At 64.1% G+C, this 19143-nt stretch overlaps 4 protein-coding genes across 10 annotated transcripts; all 4 read left to right on the plus strand.

Moving 5' to 3' along the window:
* The first annotated feature begins 449 nt into the window (after window positions 1-449).
* DPM2 (dolichyl-phosphate mannosyltransferase subunit 2, regulatory) lies at window positions 450-3375 on the plus strand. Its single transcript, XM_064393319.1, has 4 exons — window positions 450-517; window positions 1016-1105; window positions 2150-2252; window positions 2549-3375. The coding sequence occupies exons 1-4, from the start codon at window positions 515-517 to the stop codon at window positions 2605-2607; spliced, it is 255 nt and encodes an 84-aa protein (XP_064249389.1). The 5' UTR covers window positions 450-514; the 3' UTR covers window positions 2608-3375.
* Window positions 3376-4432: 1057 nt separating this feature from the next.
* On the plus strand, window positions 4433-7039 carry ST6GALNAC4 (ST6 N-acetylgalactosaminide alpha-2,6-sialyltransferase 4). The gene is made up of 6 exons (XM_064393310.1): window positions 4433-4580; window positions 4829-4905; window positions 5170-5340; window positions 5483-5895; window positions 6042-6149; window positions 6230-7039. The coding sequence occupies exons 2-6, from the start codon at window positions 4894-4896 to the stop codon at window positions 6417-6419; spliced, it is 894 nt and encodes a 297-aa protein (XP_064249380.1). The 5' UTR covers window positions 4433-4580; window positions 4829-4893; the 3' UTR covers window positions 6420-7039.
* Window positions 7040-7846: 807 nt separating this feature from the next.
* ST6GALNAC6 (ST6 N-acetylgalactosaminide alpha-2,6-sialyltransferase 6) lies at window positions 7847-11073 on the plus strand. Of its 6 annotated transcripts, none has more exons than XM_064393311.1 (7): window positions 7971-7994; window positions 8420-8534; window positions 9441-9505; window positions 9630-9809; window positions 9973-10370; window positions 10558-10665; window positions 10744-11073. In XM_064393311.1, exons 3-7 carry the CDS (start codon window positions 9491-9493, stop codon window positions 10931-10933), a joined length of 891 nt encoding a protein of 296 aa, XP_064249381.1. In that variant the 5' UTR covers window positions 7971-7994; window positions 8420-8534; window positions 9441-9490; the 3' UTR covers window positions 10934-11073. The 6 variants fall into 6 exon arrangements, with proteins under 6 accessions (XP_064249384.1, XP_064249381.1, XP_064249385.1 ...); XM_064393312.1 differs by having other exon boundaries at window positions 7987-8010; XM_064393314.1 differs by lacking the exon at window positions 9441-9505 and having other exon boundaries at window positions 7847-7994; window positions 9692-9809.
* Window positions 11074-13371: 2298 nt separating this feature from the next.
* Window positions 13372-18222, plus strand: AK1 (adenylate kinase 1). Of its 2 annotated transcripts, none has more exons than XM_064393317.1 (7): window positions 13372-13521; window positions 14791-14833; window positions 15962-15997; window positions 16522-16685; window positions 16891-17007; window positions 17516-17707; window positions 18002-18222. In XM_064393317.1, the coding sequence occupies exons 2-7, from the start codon at window positions 14824-14826 to the stop codon at window positions 18065-18067; spliced, it is 585 nt and encodes a 194-aa protein (XP_064249387.1). In that variant the 5' UTR covers window positions 13372-13521; window positions 14791-14823; the 3' UTR covers window positions 18068-18222. The 2 variants fall into 2 exon arrangements, with proteins under 2 accessions (XP_064249387.1, XP_064249388.1); XM_064393318.1 differs by lacking the exon at window positions 13372-13521 and adding an exon at window positions 14530-14579.
* The last annotated feature ends 921 nt before the right edge of the window (window positions 18223-19143 follow it).

Raw genomic sequence — 19143 nt, forward strand, 5'->3', positions numbered from 1 at the left:
CGGTCCCGTTCCGGTCCCGTTCCCGCTCCGTTCCCGCCCCTCTCTCCAGTCCCGTTCCGGTCCCGTTCCCGCCGCTCTCTCCGGTCCCGTTCCCGCTCCGTTCCCGCCGCTCTCTCCGGTCCCGTTCCCGCCCCTCTCTCCAGTCCCGTTCCGGTCCCGTTCCCGCCGCTCTCTCCGGTCCCGTTCCCGGCCCGTTCCCGCCCCTCTCTCCAGTCCCGTTCCGGTCCCGTTCCCGCCCCTCTCTCCGGTCCCGTTCCGGTCCCGTTCCCCTCCGTTCCCGCCGCTCTCTCCAGTCCCGTTCCCGGCCCGTTCCCGCCCCTCTCTCCGGTCCCGTTCCCGCCGCTCTCTCCGGGCGTTCCGCGGCTCCGGGACGTGACGGAGCTCGGGGCGGGGCCTCGCGCGCGCCCCGCCCGCCGCCGCCGATTGGGCGCTCCCGGGGCGGGGTTGGCGGACCGCTCGCTGATTGGCGGGCGCGCCGGAAAGGCGGGGCCGGCGGGGAGGAGGCCGGGGCGCCATGGTGAGTGCGGGCCGGGCCCAGAGCGGCGGGGGAGGGAGGGAGGGAGGGTCGGTCCGGTCCCGCTCGGCACGGGGGGCTTGGGCCGAGTTGCGGCGAGGCTCCCTGACTGCCGCCTCTGCGGAGAGACTGGGCCCGGGCGCCGGCGGGCGCGGCCCCGGGGCTGCGGTGCGCGGCCCGGCTCGGGAGCTCCCTGCGGCGCGGCCCCGGCGGTGAGCCCCGCGGTGTCTGAGCCCCGCGGTGTCTGAGCCCGCGGTGTCGGAGCCCCGCGGTGTCTGAGCCCCGCGGTGTCTGAGCCCCGCGGTGTCTGAGCCCGCGGTGTCTGAGCCCCGCGGTGTCGGAGCCCCGCGGTGTCTGAGCCCCGCGGTGTCTGAGCCCCGCGGTGTCTGAGCCCCGCGGTGTCTGAGCCCGCGGTGTCTGAGCCCCGCGGTGTCTGAGCCCCGCGGAGCCGCGGCCCGGGCCCGGGCGGCGTGGGGACCCCGCTCTGTCTCTCCCCTGCAGGCCACAGCGACGGACCAGCTGGTTGGGTTCGGCTTGGTCGCCTTCAGCCTCGTCCTCTTTGTTTACTACACGCTCTGGATCATCGTGCTGGTACGGGTCCCTCTGGCCAGTATAAGCCCAGTCAGTCCATGCCCAGGTGTTTCCCCGGCGTTTGTTCAGGTGCTGACGTGTCTGTGTGCCCGAAGGACTCGACTTGTGGGTTAAAAATCTCAGGGCAGGTTTTCCTCTGTGTGCTGGCACTGTCCTTGTCCCAGCTGGGTGTTCCTGGCCTCACCTGGGCAGGACCAAACACTGATCGTGGTGTCCACCTGCTGTTCCAAGCTGGGCTGACCCAGCTGGGGCTGGATGAGCCATTGGGAAGAGCCGAGGCCTGGCCCTGATGGAGGTGTACTCATCTATGTCCACATCCCCCAGATTCCTGGTTCTGGTGGGAGACGACAGAGGGAAACGTAGGAAGAGACAAATCTTAACAAATCTGCTAGGAGATTTGTAAAACTAAACAAGAGTTTAGGGAATGCAGGGCTCTGGGAAAGTGATTGTGAGGCTGCCCATTTCTGGGGACACATCAGCTGAAACTATTAGTGATTTTCTCCCCGGAAAGAAACTTCTCTCCACAATCTTTCCAGGTGTGAGAGGCCAGGTCCAGCCTTGGATTAATGTCTGAACTCCCACCAGCTTCCCCTCCATCTCCAAGGGGTTTGAATTCCCCTCTTGCATCTGCTCACTCTGCTGCCGAATCCACGTGTGTGCTGCCGGCATTCCCAGAGCTGTAGGAGCATCCCAGTCCTCACAGTGCTCCCTAGTGTCCAGAGCCTTCCACTGGCCTTGCACAGCGATCCTGCTGGGACATCCACGGAGCACGGAGCCAGCTGCTCCCCTCGGCAGGGCACAGGGACAGGGATTTGCTGTGCTCTGCACCAGCAGCTCTGCCCACCCTGTGCAGCCCCACAGCCACCCCTCACTGTCCACTCAACACCAAACCCTCCACTGCCCACCACTCTGGGTCTCTGTGGCCGAGCCACCTGCAGGTCTGGGCACCCTTTTTTAGCCATCCCACCCCAGATATTTCCATGTTTCTCCCTAAAACCTCGAGGTGTTTGTGCCCACCTGCTGACCCCCTCTGTGTCCCTGCAGCCCTTCATCGACAGCGACCACGGGATCCACCAGTACTTCCTGCCTCGGGAATATGCAGTTATCATCCCTGTGGCAGCCGGGCTCCTGCTGCTGCTATTTATAGGTGAGAGGTATTGCTGTGCTTCTAATTAGAAACTTCTAAATTAGGAAGAGAGAGGAGGGTTGCTAGGGGTTTAGCTGATGTGTGACACTCTGGGCACTCTCTGTGGTTGCTGTTGCAGCTTGGCCTGGCACAGGGACTTGGGGCTCTGTGTGTGTGTGATTTTTGGCTGTTTGAGCCTCTGGACAGCAGAATTTTATTGCTCTCTCTGCTGAGATTCTGTTTCTCATTGCCAGGTGTTGTAGAAGGGACTGGAATTATGTGTTTCCTACCTGAATTGGCTCTCTCTCTCTCGGCAGGTGTTTTTATAATGTTTGTCATGTGGAAGAGCAGGAAACATGCCAAGAAATCAGACTGAAGGCCCAGCTGAGGAGATGAGGAGGTGCCCACGCTGCAGCATCATAGCCAGGAAAAGACTTTTCCTGCAGCTCCAGGCAGACATCTCCAAGGTGCCCAGCACTGAGCTGCTCCCACGTTCCCTCCTGCAGAGACTCAACATGTAGTTTACAATTCACTGACCAAAGAGAAGCAGGATTCATCCAAGGCTCATCAAGTGAGGGACCAGAGCCCCTGCTGAGGGACTGCTCCCCAGCTGGGGCTGCCCTGCCCACTCTCTGGGCACTCCTTCCCTTCAGCTCTGGCTCAGCCCAGTAGTTTGTTCCTTCTGGGAATTTTATTTAAAAGTTTACCTACAGTTTGTGGGGTTTCTTTGATTCTAGTCTGAAAGGAGAGAAATGAGACTTTGGGCTTGGGAAGGACAGGTTTGCCTTCTCCATTCGCTTCAGGAAGGGCTAATCACAGTGCTGGGGGCTCTTGCCCTTCTGAAGAGGGACTCCCACGAGGCTGGGCATGCAGAGGGAGCAGGGACAGCCCCCTGTGTCCCACCCAGCTGAGGGGGTGCTGAGGAGATGTCCTGGATCGCAGGGAAGTGTTGGGTGTGGTTCCCATCCCAGCTCTCAGTCCTGGCTGGGTTCCTGCCCGGACAAGGCTCCATGTGCCAGCCAGGCTGGTGTGGTGGCAGTGTCCTTCCCCTGGGGTTTCCTCTCCTGGCAGCAGCTGCTGCCCTGGCAGCTCCCCTGGACCATGGCAAGCAGGATCACACTCAATAAAGGTCTGTGAGGTCTCACTCCCTGTGCTCTGCCCATGCCACAAGCCTGCCAGGGTGGGTTCAGCTGCAAGGCCCTGGCAGTGCACGACACCCTGCTGAAAAGTCCTGCTGGTGAGGTCAGGCAGGGAAGCAGCAGAGACAACCTGGCCAAAAATGCTGGCTCTGCCGTGCTTGGGGCTGCACCCTGCCTGGGGAGGGCAGATCTGGAGCACCCCAACCCTTGTTTATACTGTGAACTGCCTGCCAGCAGCATGTCCCACGGTCTCCCATGCTGCCTGGGTGATGCTGCTGGCTTGGGACAGCCGAGGGCCACAGCTGAGCCTGGCTGCAGGAGCCAGCAGAGGCTCCAGAGGTGAGGCTCTGGCTGGAGGTTTGTTTCCATCTCCTGCAGAGGCTGCCAGGCCGTGCTGAGCTGTCCAACCCCCTGCTGCCCTTCCCTGCTGCTCACCTGCTGCCCGGGGCCCAGCCCATCCCACAGGGGTGGTTTTGGGCTGGGGCAGAAGGAGGCAAAGGGTGGAAGAATTCAAGGGTGACTGAGCAGCTGCCGGTGTGACCTCCCCCTCCCACCTTGCTTCCTGTGCAGGATCCCAGCAGTGTCCCTGTCACTTCCTCTGCTCCAGGCCTGTTCAGGACACTGGGGGGGATCGGTTTTCAAGGTTACATCTCGTATTTCTTTATCTCCAGTGGGAGAAATCCAGTGCCCCCCCCAGGCCAGCAGGCAGCTCTCTCTGGGGACACTTCCCATGGATGCTCTGTGGCCTGACCCTGGCAGGAGGGGCTGCAGGTGATGGCCCTGGATGGGGTCTGGGGTAGCAGGGTCTCACCTGCCTTGGTCGCGCTCCTGAGCCATTCCGGATCCCCGTGCTGTCGGGAGCCGGTGCTGCCCGGTGAGAGAGCCCGGGGCACGGGGAGGCTGCGGGACCCCCGAGCGGGGGGCGAGCCTGGGAGGGCAGAGCGGGAGGGGGAGAGCCGTGGGGTCGCTGCCGAGGCACGCGGTAGGGCGAGGGGCGGGAGCGGTGTCGGGACACGCGCGGGGGGCGCTCCCGGTGCGGCGGGCACGAGCGCGCGGGCGCGGCCCCGGGGCAGCGGGGTCGCGGGGCGGGGCGGGCGGCCGGGGGCGGTCCCGGTGCCGGTTCCGGCTCTGCCCGCTCGGCTCCGCCCCGCCGCGGCCCGCCAGCCCCACTCCGGGCGGGATGCAGGACCCGCCGGTGGCTCCCGGCTCGGTGAGTGCGGCCGGCACCGGGAGCCGGGAGACACCCCGGCCCCGAGCCCTGCCCGGCGGGGCGGCGGAGGGAGCTGCACACGTGGGGGACCCCGGGGAGTGGGAACGAGGATGCGGGGGGATCCCGGTAATGGCCTCGGGGGGGTCCCGGCACGAGGCGTGGAGGGGAGCCCGGGGCGTTGGGGACCGGGGCGATCCCGCCTGGCGACCTCGCCCCGGGCGCCGCCGCTGAGCCCGCTCCGCTTGCAGGGTGCGAGCCCCCGCCCTCCCGGTGACCCCCGGAGCCCGCCCGGGGATTCGCCAGCGCCCCGAGGATGAAGACGCTGGTGAGTACCCGCTGGGCAGGGGCGAGGGGCCGGAGCGGGCCGAGCCCGGCTGCTGCCGTTGCCCGCGGGCGGCACCGAGCCCGGAGGGCGTGCGGGCATCGCCGCCGCAGGCAGTGAACCGGGCCCGGCACCCCGCACCGCTCCCCCCAGCACGCCTCAGCACCCTCCGAGGGGCAGCTCGCCCGTGGCCGCGGGGCCACCGGCATCGGCGCGGGGCCGGTGCACGTGGGCAGGCCCGGAGAGCTCCCCCCGCTCCGCTTCCAGGTCCGGCTCTTCCTGACGCTGGTGTGCGCGGCGGTGGCGGCGGTGCTGTACATCCTGCTCTGCTGCCACGGCCGCGTGCAGCCCCGCTGCTCGGCCCCGGGGCTGCGGGACAGCCCCGCCGCATCCAGCGTCCGCAGCTTCCAGGGCTACAGCCGCGTTCCCGACGGGAAGGTGCGTGGGGATGGGGCAGCGCTGGGGCGGCTCGGCCACCTGTGCCTCGGTTTTCCTGTCCCTTGGGACGGGCAGGCAGGGGCTGTGGTGTACCCAGCTGCTGTGGGAGGGAAGGAGGAGCTGACGGTGCCTCTCCCCACAGCCGCTGGAGCGAGCGCTGTGCCGCCACTGCGCCGTGGTGTCCAGCTCGGGGCAGATGCTGGGCTCGCAGCTGGGACAGGCCATCGACGGGCAGGAGTGCGTGCTGCGCATGAACCATGCCCCCACCAGCGGCTACGAGCAGGACGTGGGGGCACGCAGCACTATCCGGGTGGTCTCGCACACCAGCGTGCCGCTGCTGCTGGGCAACCAGCCCTACTTCTTCCAGCAGTCCCAAGAGACCCTTTACTTTATCTGGGGGCCAGCAAAAAAGATGAACAGGGAGAAGATGGGCTCAACCTACCAGGCACTGGTCAAGGTGATGGAGAAGTACCCCCAGTTGCAAATCTACACCCTGACCGAGGAGAAGATGACATACTGTGACGACGTCTTCCAGAACGAGACAGGGAAGAACAGGTACTGCTGGCTCCTGAGGTCAGGAGGTCTCATCGGGTCCCCCTCACATACCTGTCCCCACCATCAAGCACCTGTGGTGGTGGCACTACCACCCAGGTGGGGCAGCGGCAGTGCCACCCACTGCAGTGTGACCACGATGTTTGCAGGATGAAATCGGGCTCCTTCCTGAGCACGGGCTGGTTCACCATGATCCTGGCCATGGAGCTGTGCGAGCGGATCTGTGTCTTCGGCATGGTCAGCGACAGCTACTGCAGGTGTGGAGGGGTGGCAGGGGCAGGTGTGGGGTGTTCTGGTGTCCCCCCAAGCCCCACACTCACCCTGTCCCCTCCTCCAGGGAAAAGAACCACTCCAGCGTGCCGTACCACTACTTTGAGAAGGGCCGGCTGGACGAGTGCAGGATGTACCTGATGCACGAGCAAGCTCGCCGGGCCGGGCACCGCTTCATCACCGAGAAAGCCATCTTCTCCCGCTGGGCCAAGAGGAGGAACATTGTCTTCAAGCACCCATCCTGGGCAGGCAGGTAGGGCGCCAGCCACAGCGTGAGGCAGCAGGAACCTCGGCGGCAGGGCAGCCCTCATCCTGCAGCAACACGTCTCAGCTCCGCCAGTGGCACGGTTGGACGCCTTCTGCCAAGCCCTGGAGCAGGGAGTCTCCATCTCTGCAGCAGCAGTGCCTGTTTCCCCAGCTGGTGGATGGGCTGGGAACCCCCTGTTGGTGCATGGGGGGCATGAGCCGGACCCATGCAGCCCCACCAGCTCCAAACGCCTGCCTGGATGGACCCAGGGAGACCTGGTTTCTGCTCTCTCTACTAGGAGGAATATTTAATGCAGGATTAGACATGCTGCTGGACTCCAGCAGGACATGGGGCAGAAATGCTCAGCCCCACCAGGGCCACAAACTGGTGCCTCATAGGGACAAAGTTCTACTTCATGGTCCTTGCCCCACTCATGCCCTCTGGACAGTGCTGGGTGTGGGGTGCAGGCAGCTGGATCCAGGCTCTGCCTTCTGCTGCTTGGTGCCTGCATCCCCTCAGCTGGGAAGCCCTGGAGCCACCTGTGCCCTAGGGGCTACAAGTTGCCTTGTCACAAGTGTCCTTGGATTCAGACCAAAGCAAACGTGGCCATTAAAATTGTTTTTAATTCAATTAAAATGCTGTGCCCCTTTCTGTGCCCCTTGTGGCTGCAGGACAGGACAAGGAGTGAGGGAGGAGGGATACTCAACACCTCATCACAGGCTGCCAGGCTATAAATAAGAGGGAGAGGTGATAAGGGGGTAGAGCTGAGCCTAAACATGGAAGAGAGTGCTGAAAGCAGTTGAGGTTATTAGGGAACCAGCAGCTGCATCTCTGCAGGATGGGAGCTGGGTCTGGGGTGATCCTCAGTCCCACAGGGCTCAGTGCTGCTTGGCTGTCACGGGGCACTGGCAGCTCCCATGTGCCTGGAGAGACAGGACACGCCATGGGCAAGTGCATGGCCCTGAGCCCACAGCAGCCCTTTGGACGTGTAAACAGACGGCACATGTTTGGGTGGGTCCGGTGCTATCTGGGGCACCAGGGCTGAGAGGAGGAGCAGAGATGAGAGAGGGTGCAGTGAGCAGCGAGTGGTTCAGGAACCGGGGGTGCTGCCAGGGCAGTGCATCACCGACACAGCGGAGCCAGAACCCCTCTGGACAGGCGTCGGGGATAGAGGTGGAGCCGTCCCCCTGCGCCACGAAACCCCCGAGCGGGGCCCTGAGCTGCCGGGCCAGCGCGGGGGAGAGCTCGGCATCCCGGCAATGCGCTGCGCCGGCAGCGGGCAGGCTCGGCTGCTGCTCCGGGCACAGCCGGGCAGCGCTGCCCCATCCCCGCTGCGCTCGGCGGCCGGGGAATCAGTCCCGGTCCTTCCCGGCGGGGCTCCGATCCCGGGAGGGCGGCACTAGGACCCGGCGGGGCTCCGATCCCGGAGGGCGGCACTAGGACCCGGCGGGGCTCCCCCATACCGGCAGGGCGGCACTAGGACCCGGCGGGGCTCCGATCCCGGAGGGCGGCACTAGGACCCGGCGGGGCTCCCCCATACCGGGAGGGCGGCACTAGGACCCGGCCTGGGCGGCGGAGCGGCGCGGTCGGTATCGGCAGCGGTATCAGTAACGGCAGCGGTATCAGTAACCGCCGCGGTACCGGTACCGGCAGCGGTATCGATATCGGTACCGGCAGCGGTGTCGCGGTGCCGGGGCGCGCTGCGGGCCGGGGCGCTCGGCGGAGCCGAGCCGGGCCCGTTCCGCCGGTGCGGGGGCGGAAGCGCCGTGGCCGGGCGGGCCAGCGGCCCCTGCCCCCGGGGCCGGTGCACAGGGGATGGAGGGGCAGGAAGGGTCCCGCTCGCTCCCGTGGCTGGGGAGTGCTCCCCGGGGCGGGGGAGGACCCGCACGTAGGGTGCCGGTAGGCTCTCCCCCGGGGCCGGGCGGGTTTTCCCTCCCCGCAGGGCGGGAGGGTTCGCATCCGGGGCTGGGGGACCCCCGGGGCCGGGTCTGAAGCAGCGTTCTCCCGCAGAGCGGCAGTGTGGGCCCCGCTGCCGGCCATGGCCGAGCCCGCCGGAGGGGCCGGGCCGCGCCCGCCGCCCGCGGGACGCAGGAGGTGACGGAGCCCTCATGAGAGCCCGCAGCAGGTGAGGCCGCGGGGCGCGCCCCGCCGCGGCTCCGCGTGGCCCGAGGGCTGCGCAGGGAGCGGGTCCGGGAGTGGGGGTCCCTCCGCGCCCCCAGCCCTTGCACGGTGAAGCCCCTCAGCATCCGCACGCCGGCCGTGGCCTGGGCTGCCCGGGCAGGGTGGTGCTTTCTGGCACCACCGCCGGCCCTGAGGGCCCTTCGAGGTGTCAGCTCCCCCCAGGGGTTGATCTCAAGCTGTTGCATAATTTTCCCTTGCGACAATTAGTAAAGAGGCTTCAGTGGTTTTTAATTTCCATTTGCTTGGAGCGCTGCGGGAATGGCTGGGGCTCACTAACCAGGGCTCCCAAAACTAAACTGGGTCAGTCCACTTGGAGTGGAAGTTAGAGAGGCTGAGGAGGTCCCTGCAGGTCTGCTGGATGCGCTGAGTGGGGCAGGTGTCACTTCCTTCCATTCCCTCCTGATCCAAGGCTCCTGTGGCGGTGGTTTTAATGGAATTTCACTGCACGAGCAGCAGGCTGACCCTCCCTAACCCTGCGGTTTGAGTGGTTTCATCCCCACGAGGGGAGGATAATCCTCCCTGGACCCAGCTTAACGTGGGGATTCCCCAGGCACGAGCTTCGGCTGGGTTTGGCTCTTCCACACCCCGGAGTCTGCCCAGCCTCTGTCAACAGCATTTCTTTTCCCCTCATAAATTCCGGGGGATTCTCCTCTTCAGAGGGGGACCTGGTGACTCATCCTGTGTACCTGTACCCCCCCAGCCCAGCAGCCTGGGGACAATGGGCCAGGCTGGGGGTGACCACATGCCTTGCAGGGGCCAGGCTGGGGTGACCACATGCCTTGCAGGGGCCAGGCTGGGGGTGACCACATGCCTTGCAGGGGCCAGGCTGGGGTGACCACATGCCTTGCAGGTGCTCGCGGGACGCCGGCAGTCGCTGTGTGCTGAGGCTGGCACAGAGACATGAGTGGCAGCACGGTGAGTGCCACAGAATGACCTCGGGGACCTCCTGGGGCGGCATCCTGCTGGAGATGCCTTGGGAGAGGGGTGGATGCACCCCGCGGGGTGGGGGCAGCGGCTGACGCTGTCCCCCCGCCCGCAGAGCCAGCGCGCCGCCGCCCTGGGGGTCCTCTTTGCCCTGATCATGTTGCTGATCATCTACAGCTCCGGCAACGGGAGCGAGGTCTTCCCCTACAGCCGCCTGCGGGGCAGAGCCCGCCGGCCCCCCGACCTCAAGAAGTGGGGGGTGAAAAGCGGGTACCTGCCCGTCTGCGGGAACAAGGTACGGGCTGGGCACAGGGCCGGGCCTGGGCGGTGACGTGGGCTGTCCCTCTGCTGGCATCCAGCCGAGCTGTCCCCTCCCGAGGACAGCGGCTCCACAGGGAACAGTACCCTGTCCATGGTGTCACCAAAAGTCACCTGCTGACGGCACTTGTCATCACCAGACCCTGACTGCCCGCTGCCACCAGTGCGTCATTGTCACCAGCTCCAGCCACCTCCTGGGCACGCACCTGGGCACGGCCATCGACGGGGCTGAGTGCACCATCCGCATGAACGATGCTCCCACCACGGGCTACAGTGCTGATGTGGGCAACAAGACCAGCTTCCGCGTGGTGGCCCACTCCAGCCTCTACCGTGTCCTCAAGCGGCCCCAGGAGTTCGTCAACAAGACCCCGGAGACCATCTTCATCTTCTGGGGGCCGCCCACCAAGATGCAGAAGAGCCTCCTGAAGATCATCCAGCGCGTCTGCGCCTCGTTCCCCAACATGACAGCCTACGTTGTGTCCCCCGGCCGCATGAAGCAGTTTGATGACCTGTTCCGGGGAGAGACAGGGAAGGACAGGTACCTCAGAGCCACCTCGTGGTGTGTCCCCCTTTCTCCAGGTTCCCAGACAGAGCTGACTCTTGGAGCTGCATCACGGGCTGCAGCATTGAGCTGGGAGTCCCTGAGGCACGCTGGGCACACTGAGGGGGTCCATTATCCACATCACCTCCCCCCTGCCACCCTTGCTGTTGTTTCCCCTCCGCAGGGAGAAGTCTCGCTCGTGGCTCAGCACTGGCTGGTTCACCATGGTGATCGCGGTGGAGCTGTGCGACGCCATCCACGTCTACGGCATGGTGCCGCCCAGCTACTGCGGGTGAGGAGACCCCCAGGCCCCCACCCAGCGCCCTGACCCCACCGTGGGGCTCACCCCGTGCTTCTTTCCCCACTGCAGCCACCACCCGCCACCCCGGCGCCTGCCCTACCACTACTACGAGCCCAAGGGCCCTGACGAGTGCACGACCTACATCCACAACGAGCGGAGCCGCCGGGGCAACCACCACCGCTTCATCACTGAGAAACGGGTCTTTGCCAGCTGGGCCGGCCTCTACAACATCACCTTCTCCCACCCCACCTGGACCTAGGGGCTGCCCCATGCCTGCTGGGCACACCCCTGCCGCTGGGATGGATGGGGGCTCCCCTGCATCCCCCTGGGCGTGGTGGGATCCACCAGCTGCCTCCCGCAGGACCGCTGCTGCTGTGCATGGTGGCTCCTGGCACCTGGGATGTGTTGGGTTTTGAGCTGGTTTTTGGGGACCAGGTGGTGAATGTAAGATTTGGGGTGTCCCCCCTCCATGTGCAGGACACTTGGGTTGATACCCTGCCCCATCCTGGTCCACGCACATTGCAGCCCCTGTGAGGCTGTAAGGGGGCTCCAGGTCCCCTCAGCTCAGCTTTGGGGTCACCACAGAGACTCTTTCCCCCAACCGTCTGGGTGAGGAGACCTGCTCTTGGAGCTCAGCCCCCCCCTGCCATCCCCAGGCCCTCATCCCCGTCCTCAGTCATCCTTCCCACAGCAGAACCCCACAGTTTTTGGTGGGACCCCACGGGGGTGACATTACCACCCTCCCTGTCCCAGCAGCCCAAAAACGCCAGCCCCTCCCAGCACTGCTGTGCCCCACACTGCCAAAACCTTTTCTAACTGGAAGATGGGATTTTTGGGAGCTTTTAGGGGGTTTTGGCTTTTTTTCTCCCCACTTCTCATCCTGGGGTTTCTACTTGGGTTTCCTGGATGAAGGAGTGAGCAGGGGCTGCTCATTACTGGAAACAAAGGGCCAGCAGCTGCCTGTGAACAATTTAGAAGTGGGCAGGTAGTGGGGGCCAGTGGTGCCTGGTGACACCCTGTGGCTGGGACAGGACTTAATTATTAATTTCTCAGCAGCAGAGAAGTTGATCTGGGGAACACCTAAATTTGGTGTGTTTGGGTGCTGAGCCTTGGCAGGAATCCATTCCTCAGTTTCCCTCTGGCTGTGGCTGGGGTTTTGGGGGGCTGGGTGCTGGGGGAAGCAGTGGGGCACTGGTGTTTTGTAATTGTTTGTACAGGAATAAATATTGCTGCAGTCTGGTACCTTGAGCCCTGGCTCTGGACGGGTTTTTGGGGATGATGGCAGTGAGCCCCAGCAATGCTGTCCCTGGGCACTCAGGGGGGTGCAGCAAGGTGACCAGCGGTGACAGCTGAGACCTCCCCAGCTTGTGTCACCCCCAGCCAGGTGCCCTGGGGTCACAGAGTCTTGGGAGGGGTCTCTGCAGCCACAGAGGAGGAGGAAGGGCAGGTAAGGACTGGGAGGTCACCACTGCCTGTCTCAAAGTCTGGTGGCACAGAAGGGAGCAGCACGGTGGCACTGGCTCTGGGCCTGGTCTGGCACATCCTGGGTGACATCCAGACAAGCTGTGGAGGGGCAGCTGCTCACACACATGTCCCTGGCCAAACAGATCACCCCAATTTATGGGATAGACAGCAAACCAACCACCAAAGCTCCTCTTCCCCCTGCTGGATTCATAAGAGAAATTTGAGATAAGATAAAGGTGGCACTGTTGTCCGAGCATTACCTCGGATTAGGGGTGGTAAACAAAACTGGAGGAGAGGAATGTGTCACTGATAACACAAAGAATCCACAAGGAAAGCCAGCCAGGTAAGTGGTGGATGGGATCAGCTCCAGCTGGGTAGAAGGTAATTCTGGCAGGGGGAGATCGCACCCACAGACTGAGCATGGGATTAATTAGCATTAGAAGAGAGGGAATCACTTAATCAATGGAATAAAGGAACTGTGTGGCCAATGAGCATTAATGCCTTCATTTGCAAAAATGTATAAATAGTGAGACATTTCCAACAGCCTCGGGACCCCCACCACCACGAAGACCAGGGTGAGGAAGGACCAACGGGATGCTGAGGGATCCAGGGGTGGTGACAATCTTCTGCTCAACTGATGTCTCTCTCCCCCACACGCACAATCCCTATTTTCTATTTATTTCTCTACCTCACATTTTATTGTTAAATAAAATCTGTACTATTGGCTTTGGCATCCGGCATCTCTCACTGAGCAGATGTTGACAGGGACACAGCACCCCCGGGGTTTTACACCCCCGGAGCTGAGGCAGAGGGGTGTGTAAGCTGGGCGTGGGGGCACGGGGAGATAGGGATGGGATGGGGACATAAGGACATTAGGGACAAGGGTGGTGACAGTGGGGATGGGATGGGAATGGGGGCATGGGGATAGGATGGGAACATTAGGGATGGACAAAGGGATGGGGGCATGAGGGTATTAGGGACAAGGATGGGGACAGCAGGGACAGGAATGGGGACATCAGGGACAGGGATGGGCACCAGGGAGAGGGATGGGGACATGAGAACGGAATGGGGACGGAAAAGGGGAGGCGACATGAGGACGGTGACACGGAGAGCATTCCCGTGCGAGGCGCTGGGGGCGGCCCGGAGACCCCAGACCCGGCAGGGCGGGGCTGCGCTGGCGGGCGGACCCGCGCCCCGAGCGGAGCGTGTTTAACCGCGTCCCCCCGGGTGGCACCGCCGCGTCCCGCCCGTCCCCGCCGCTGCCCGTCCCCGCCGGTGCCGCGCGCTCCCGGCGTGCCCCGCGCGCCGCCGTGCTCTATAAATAGCGGTACCGGCGGGCCCGGGCGGCGGCGGGGCCGGGTCGGTGCGGGGTCCCGGGGCCAGGTCAGTGCGGGGCCGGGTCGGTGCGGGATCCGCGGGGCCGGGCCGGGCCGGGCTGGTGCGGGGTCCCGGGGGCCCGGGCGGGCACCGCGCCAGCGGCGGGCCCGGGGCAGCGCGGGGGGCTTTGCTTGGCGAGGCCAGGGGTGGCGGGGCCCCGCGGGGCTGCTGGAGCAGCCCGGGACCGGGCTCGAGTCCCGGGGAGGGGCTGCGGCGCGCTGGCCGCCCATGGAAGGGGAGCGGTGCGCTGGAGCTGGCGGGGGCTGAGATGGCGGGGGGCACCCCCAGGGCCTCGGCTGGGGGGTCAGCAGGCCACCCTGAGCCCCCTGCCCAGCCCCGAGCCCCCTCCCCAGCGCGCCCCCATCGCCTCCGGAGCGGTCACCTCCACATCACCCGCGGCACCGGCACCGCGCCGGGTCCGCGCCCAGCTCGCCCTGAGGGCCGGGCATGCCCGCAGCCCCCTGCCGCCCCACCGGGACCGCTGCCGGCTGTCCCGGGGCTCTGCACCCCGCAATGAGGCACCCGGGGGTCCCGCGCTCCCCAAACCCCGCGGGGACATCTCCGGACTGTGTCCCCGCAGCTTGGTGGGATGTGACCCGGTGCCGCTTTCAGCCCGGCCATTCTTAGCCCCTGCCCTTTCGAGGTGTAACACGACCTGGCAGCGGCTGCGGGCTCCTCTGGCCACGGGATCCCCCTCCCTGCACCCCGTCCAGCCGGTTCGGGGTGACGCACTGTGGCCAAGCAGGTCGGCTGCTGCGGGGCTGGGTGTGGGCAGCTGGGGTGGCCAAACACGCCCTCGAGGTCCTGGGGGTGCGGCGGGGTGCTGGAACCCCCTCCTCGGGACACCCCCTCAAACCAGCCCCCGGGGAGCTGGGGGTGCTGCCCGCATCCCCCGGTGTTGCGGTGGCACCGGGCATCCCCAGCGGGTTTCCTGCTGTCGGGCAGCACCCCAGGCATTGGGATGTGGGCAGGGCAGGGGAGGAAGCCGGCACGTCACCACGCGTCACCCGGCATGGGGATGCCCTTACCGCAGCCGGATGCGGAGGGTGACTGCTGGGAGCCAGGTGAGTGATGGCCGCAGGAGCAGAGATCACTCAGCTCCCTATTCCAGGGCCGAGACAGGAGCTGTGTCTTCTGTCCCATCCCCCCAGTCTGGCCTTGGAGCTGGGCACCATCATGGCCAAAAAGGGAGACCCTTTTTGGGGAGAGCCTTTTTCTCCCCAGACTCTTGGTGACCAGATGTGCTGAGTTGTTTATCCTGCTCTTTTCTGGCAGCCTTAAGTGTTTCTGTGCCTGGACCTCGGCAGCATGTCGACAGGTGAGTGATCCATCTCCCTGCATGCATTCCAGCTCCATCTGTCCCCTCCGTGTCCTCTGCATCCATTCCCTCTGCATCTCCCTGTCTCCCTTGTATCCTTTTCCTTGGTTGCCCCCTGCATCAATCCCCCCAGCAATTAATCCCTTTTGTCCCCCCTGCGCCCATCCCCTCTGCATGCCCCTGTCCCCCTTTGGTCCCCCCTGCATCCATCCCCTTGGTCCCCCCCCATCCACCCCCTCTGCATTCCCCTTCCCTCCCTGCCTCTGTCCCCTCTGTCCCCCCTGCATTTGTCCCCATTACGTGCAGCCCTGGTCCTCTTTGCATTCCCCCCCTCCACGTGCCCCTGTGTCCTTGCCTCCCTCTCTTGTGTCCATCCCCCTGTCCCTCCAGCCCCCCCACATGCCCCACATCCCATTGGTCCCTGCCAGACACTTGGCTCCATCCCCAGCTCTGGGGAGTGCTGGGTGCCAAGGAGCTGAAATTTCATCCAGCTGTAATCAGGAGATGGGAAAGTGGCCCCAGAGCAGCTCAACTTTATTTTTAGCTCTGCTTCCCCCTTCGGCATCCCACCCTGGCATCACCCCCCACCACAGCTGGTGCACAGATCCCACAGGTGGTGAGAGCCCTGTGCCAGGGTGCTGGGCAGGGACGGGGTGCTCAGTGCCACTTGCACGTCAGCCCCCCAGTCCAGGGAGCGATGCTGGGGTCCAGGCACTGCCGGGGTTGTGCCAGGTGCTCGAGGCGGCCGTGCCAAGCCCAGCCTGCCACGGCCCCAGGTAGCCCAGCGGGGTGAGGAGCCGGCCACAGGGATGGATGAGGCCAGTCCCTGCCTGCGGTGGAGCCGTGGACAATGAGCACCTCTGGGACACCACGTGGCACTGGAATTCCAGCCCCACGGCCGAGGTGCCCTGGGGTCTTTGTGCTCAGACGTGGCCAGACAGCCCAGCCTGCCCAGGTGACCAGGACACACGTCTGCTTCCCTCTCCATCTTCCCCCCAGGACTCTCCTGGATCGGTCCCCTCTATCCCCAGGGATGCCTGCCCTGGATTTGGCACCCCCTGGGGACACCTCACTCCCTGATGGACCTTTTGGCTTTTGATAATTTTTTTTTTCCTTTCTCTTTTCCAGAAAAGCTCAAGCAGCACAAAATCATCTTTGTGGTGGGTAAGTCTGTGTCTGGGTCCTGTCACTGGTGGGGTCAGCCCAGGCCCTTTCCCTGTAGCTCTAGGCTGGGGAAACAGGGCTGGAGGCTGAGACGGGGCTATTCCCAGGCACTGTGGGATGGCCATGGCTCCAGCTTGGCTCCTTGAGTCCACATGGGGTATGCTGGGACCAGGAGGGCACCTCTGGCCAGGCATGGGGTGGCAGCATCTTGGGGTGATGTGACAGTAAACCACTGGGGGCTGATGTGACAACAAATCCCTGGGAGGTAATGTGACCAAACCCTGGTGGCGATGCCCTGGGTGCCATCAGGGTGTGGTGCCCACATGCCAATTCTCAACATGCCATGCCACCCCTCAGCACTTGGGCAACCTCAGGAGAAGCTCTGTCCATCCACTTGGTGCTGGGCCTGGGGACACAAATGGACACGTCACTGAGCTCTGAGGACTCCTGTGTGTCTGTGCTGCTGCTCCCATGTAGCCCTCCCTCTCCTCACCCATGGCTTGGGGCACACGTGTGCCTTGCAGGTGGCCCTGGCTCGGGCAAAGGGACGCAGTGTGAGAAGATCGTGCAGAAGTATGGCTACACCCACCTGTCCACGGGGGACCTGCTGCGGGCAGAGGTCAGCTCGGGCTCCGAGCGGGGCAAGAAGCTGCAGGCCATCATGGAGAAGGGAGAGCTGGTGCCCCTGGTGAGTCCCTACCAGCCACCAGCTGCCACATTATGGGGTCTGCAGGGGTGTCAGTGGGGCTACCACAGTAATGGTGAACTCGTGGCTCAGGCACTTCTGGCCCTGCCATCCCAGGGCGGGGTTTGCAGCAGGGATTCTGCAGGGACCATGGGGTGCTGGGTGGGAGTCCTGTTGTCCCATGTCAGCTCTGTCCTCCCTGCTCCAGGACACGGTGCTGGACATGCTGCGGGACGCCATGGTGGCCAAAGCAGACGTGTCCAAGGGCTTCCTGATCGACGGGTACCCCCGCGAGGTGAAGCAGGGAGAGGAGTTTGAAAAGAAGGTGAGCACTGGTGCTGTGCTGTGCTGGGCCGTGCCACACACCAGCTTAGCACAGGACTCAATCCAGCAGCAGCCTGGCCTCCCCATCCCAGCAGAGAGCACATCCCAGAAGGGTCCAAACTGGGCAGCAGGTCCCCCTGCCTCGGGGACAGCCTGTGCCCAGAGCACAGTGGGAGGGACCAGGCTGTCCTCAGGCTGACAGAGCGTGACAACACTGCTGACATGATGGTGGTGGCAGAGAGCCAGGGCTTGGCTGCAGCGTTCCTTTGCCTTCCTCTACATGGCCCTAGAGGCCACTGGAAGAATGTCCTGGTGCTCCCAAACCAAAGCAGTGGGAGGATGGTGTGGGGACATCTCTGTGTCCTGCTTCTCCCCAGACCCATATGGAGAGGGGCAGAGGGTAGTGTGGGGACATCTGTGACCCTCATGCTGACCACCGCCACTCCCCCAAACCAAACCAGACCCACACCACCTCAGTGTGGTGACAGCCAGGTCCCCTCTGTGCACAGATCGCGCCGCCCACGCTGCTGCTGTACGTGGATGCGGGCAAGGACACAATGGTGAAACGCCTGCTGAAGCGAGGAGAGACCAGCGGGAGGGTGGATGACAATGAGGAGACCATCAAGAAGCGTCTGGAGACCTACTACAAGGCCACTGAGCCTGTCATTGCCTTCTACAAGAGCAGAGGCATCGTCCGCCAGGTAAGGGAACGCGGCTGATGCCAGCACCCCCAGCCCCACAGCTTGTGTCCCAGGGGAGGGGAAGTGGTGGATGGGGATGATGAGGGAAGCAGGAAAACTCAATCCTGCCTAGTTTGGGGTGGGCCTGACCCCCTCATTCCCAACACAACCCCCCCTAAGGATGGCCTGCACTGCTTTGCCCTAAATGAGCCCTGGTCTCTTCACCCATGGCCAAAATGCATCCTTGGGAGAGTTCCAGTTGCTCTGGGATGAGAGCCCTCGGGCAAGTCCCCCAGCTGTCCCCTCTGTACCCAGCTCAACGCCGAGGGCTCTGTGGAGGAGGTTTTCCAGCAGGTCTGCACCCACCTGGACTGCCTGTAACCGAGCCCCGGCCCCAGTTCCCCCCAGTACACTCCAGCAGAGACAGCGGAAGCGGCTTTATCCTGTTTTCGTGGACGGAGCCGTGCGGAGGAAATTTCAAGGACATTGTGTTTGGCTCTTTCCCGTCTCTCCCCAGTAAAGTTCACTTTAATGAATCCAGACTTTATCTTTTTCTTCTGTCGCAGGAAATGAGTTTTTCTTTCCAGCGTTTTTTTTTTTTTTTCTCCCTCTCTGTCCTCCCCCCAGCCCCTCTGGAGCTGATTAAGGGCAGGAAGCGGGTGTTTATCCCGCCGGGGCAGCGGGATGCTGCGCTCAGAGGAAGGGAGGGAGCATCCCGGCCGCTCGCCCCGGCTTCCCAATCCGTGGCCTGCAGGGAGCCTGCGCCTGCATCCTGCAGCCAGTCCGGGCTGCCCTCGGTCTGTCCCGACTGTGAAGCCCCTCGTGCTCTGGGTGTGTGTCCGGACGCACAGGCAGCATCTGAGCCGTGTCCTGCACACGCGTCTCAGCTCTCCCACTGCCTGCCAGGGGCTGCAGGCGACCGGATTTGGGATGGGGATTTCCACCGCTTTCATGCCTTGGCATTTCCTTGATTCTCTTGGCTGTCAGGGTTTTTTGGGGTACGCTGTGATGGTTTGTAGTGGCACGATGCCCTGGAGTGGGGTGTTCGCTGTCCTGCTGTGCCTGGACACTCACTGCTCAGCCCCTACGCCAGGGGATAAGGAATGCACTGGGGACACCCAGATGAGCTCAGCCACCAGGCTGGGTGTCCTCCTGGCTGGGGGACTGGGTGGGTGACTCATGGTGGTGAGTCACAGGACCCCAGCAGACGGGCAGTTGTGGGGGATGGGATGTGGGGGCTCCCCAGCACCCACAGAACCACACAGGCACAGTGCCACAGCAGAGGGGCTGCAGTGGAGCTTGGGGACAGGGTTTACCCAGCCACAGGGAAGGCAGCAGGCAGCAGTGCTGCAACCCCAACAGGGCCCCCCACCACTTACTTTTGGGCTGCTGGAGCCGGGCACGGAGCCAGGGGCTGGGAGGGCAGGAGGGGCGGCAGCGCTGGGGTCAGCCAAGGC

The sequence above is a fragment of the Passer domesticus genome, chromosome 18, assembly GCF_036417665.1.
Source record: "Passer domesticus isolate bPasDom1 chromosome 18, bPasDom1.hap1, whole genome shotgun sequence".
Classification (NCBI taxonomy): domain Eukaryota; kingdom Metazoa; phylum Chordata; class Aves; order Passeriformes; family Passeridae; genus Passer; species Passer domesticus.

What these genes read in the sequence shown, in the direction of transcription:
- DPM2 (XM_064393319.1), top strand. An exon ending in CGCTCTGGATCATCGTGCTG is followed by an intron (nt 1,106 to 2,149) that starts GTACGGGTCCCT and finishes GTGTCCCTGCAG; the next exon opens with CCCTTCATCGACAGCGACCA. An exon ending in CCTGCTGCTGCTATTTATAG is followed by an intron (nt 2,253 to 2,548) that starts GTGAGAGGTATT and finishes CTCTCTCGGCAG; the next exon opens with GTGTTTTTATAATGTTTGTC.
- ST6GALNAC4 (XM_064393310.1), top strand. An exon ending in GCCGCGTTCCCGACGGGAAG is followed by an intron (nt 5,341 to 5,482) that starts GTGCGTGGGGAT and finishes CTCTCCCCACAG; the next exon opens with CCGCTGGAGCGAGCGCTGTG. An exon ending in AACGAGACAGGGAAGAACAG is followed by an intron (nt 5,896 to 6,041) that starts GTACTGCTGGCT and finishes CGATGTTTGCAG; the next exon opens with GATGAAATCGGGCTCCTTCC.
- ST6GALNAC6 (XM_064393311.1), top strand. An exon ending in TGCCCGTCTGCGGGAACAAG is followed by an intron (nt 9,810 to 9,972) that starts GTACGGGCTGGG and finishes TGTCATCACCAG; the next exon opens with ACCCTGACTGCCCGCTGCCA. An exon ending in GGAGAGACAGGGAAGGACAG is followed by an intron (nt 10,371 to 10,557) that starts GTACCTCAGAGC and finishes TCCCCTCCGCAG; the next exon opens with GGAGAAGTCTCGCTCGTGGC.
- AK1 (XM_064393317.1), top strand. An exon ending in CAAAATCATCTTTGTGGTGG is followed by an intron (nt 15,998 to 16,521) that starts GTAAGTCTGTGT and finishes TGTGCCTTGCAG; the next exon opens with GTGGCCCTGGCTCGGGCAAA. An exon ending in GAGAGGAGTTTGAAAAGAAG is followed by an intron (nt 17,008 to 17,515) that starts GTGAGCACTGGT and finishes CTCTGTGCACAG; the next exon opens with ATCGCGCCGCCCACGCTGCT.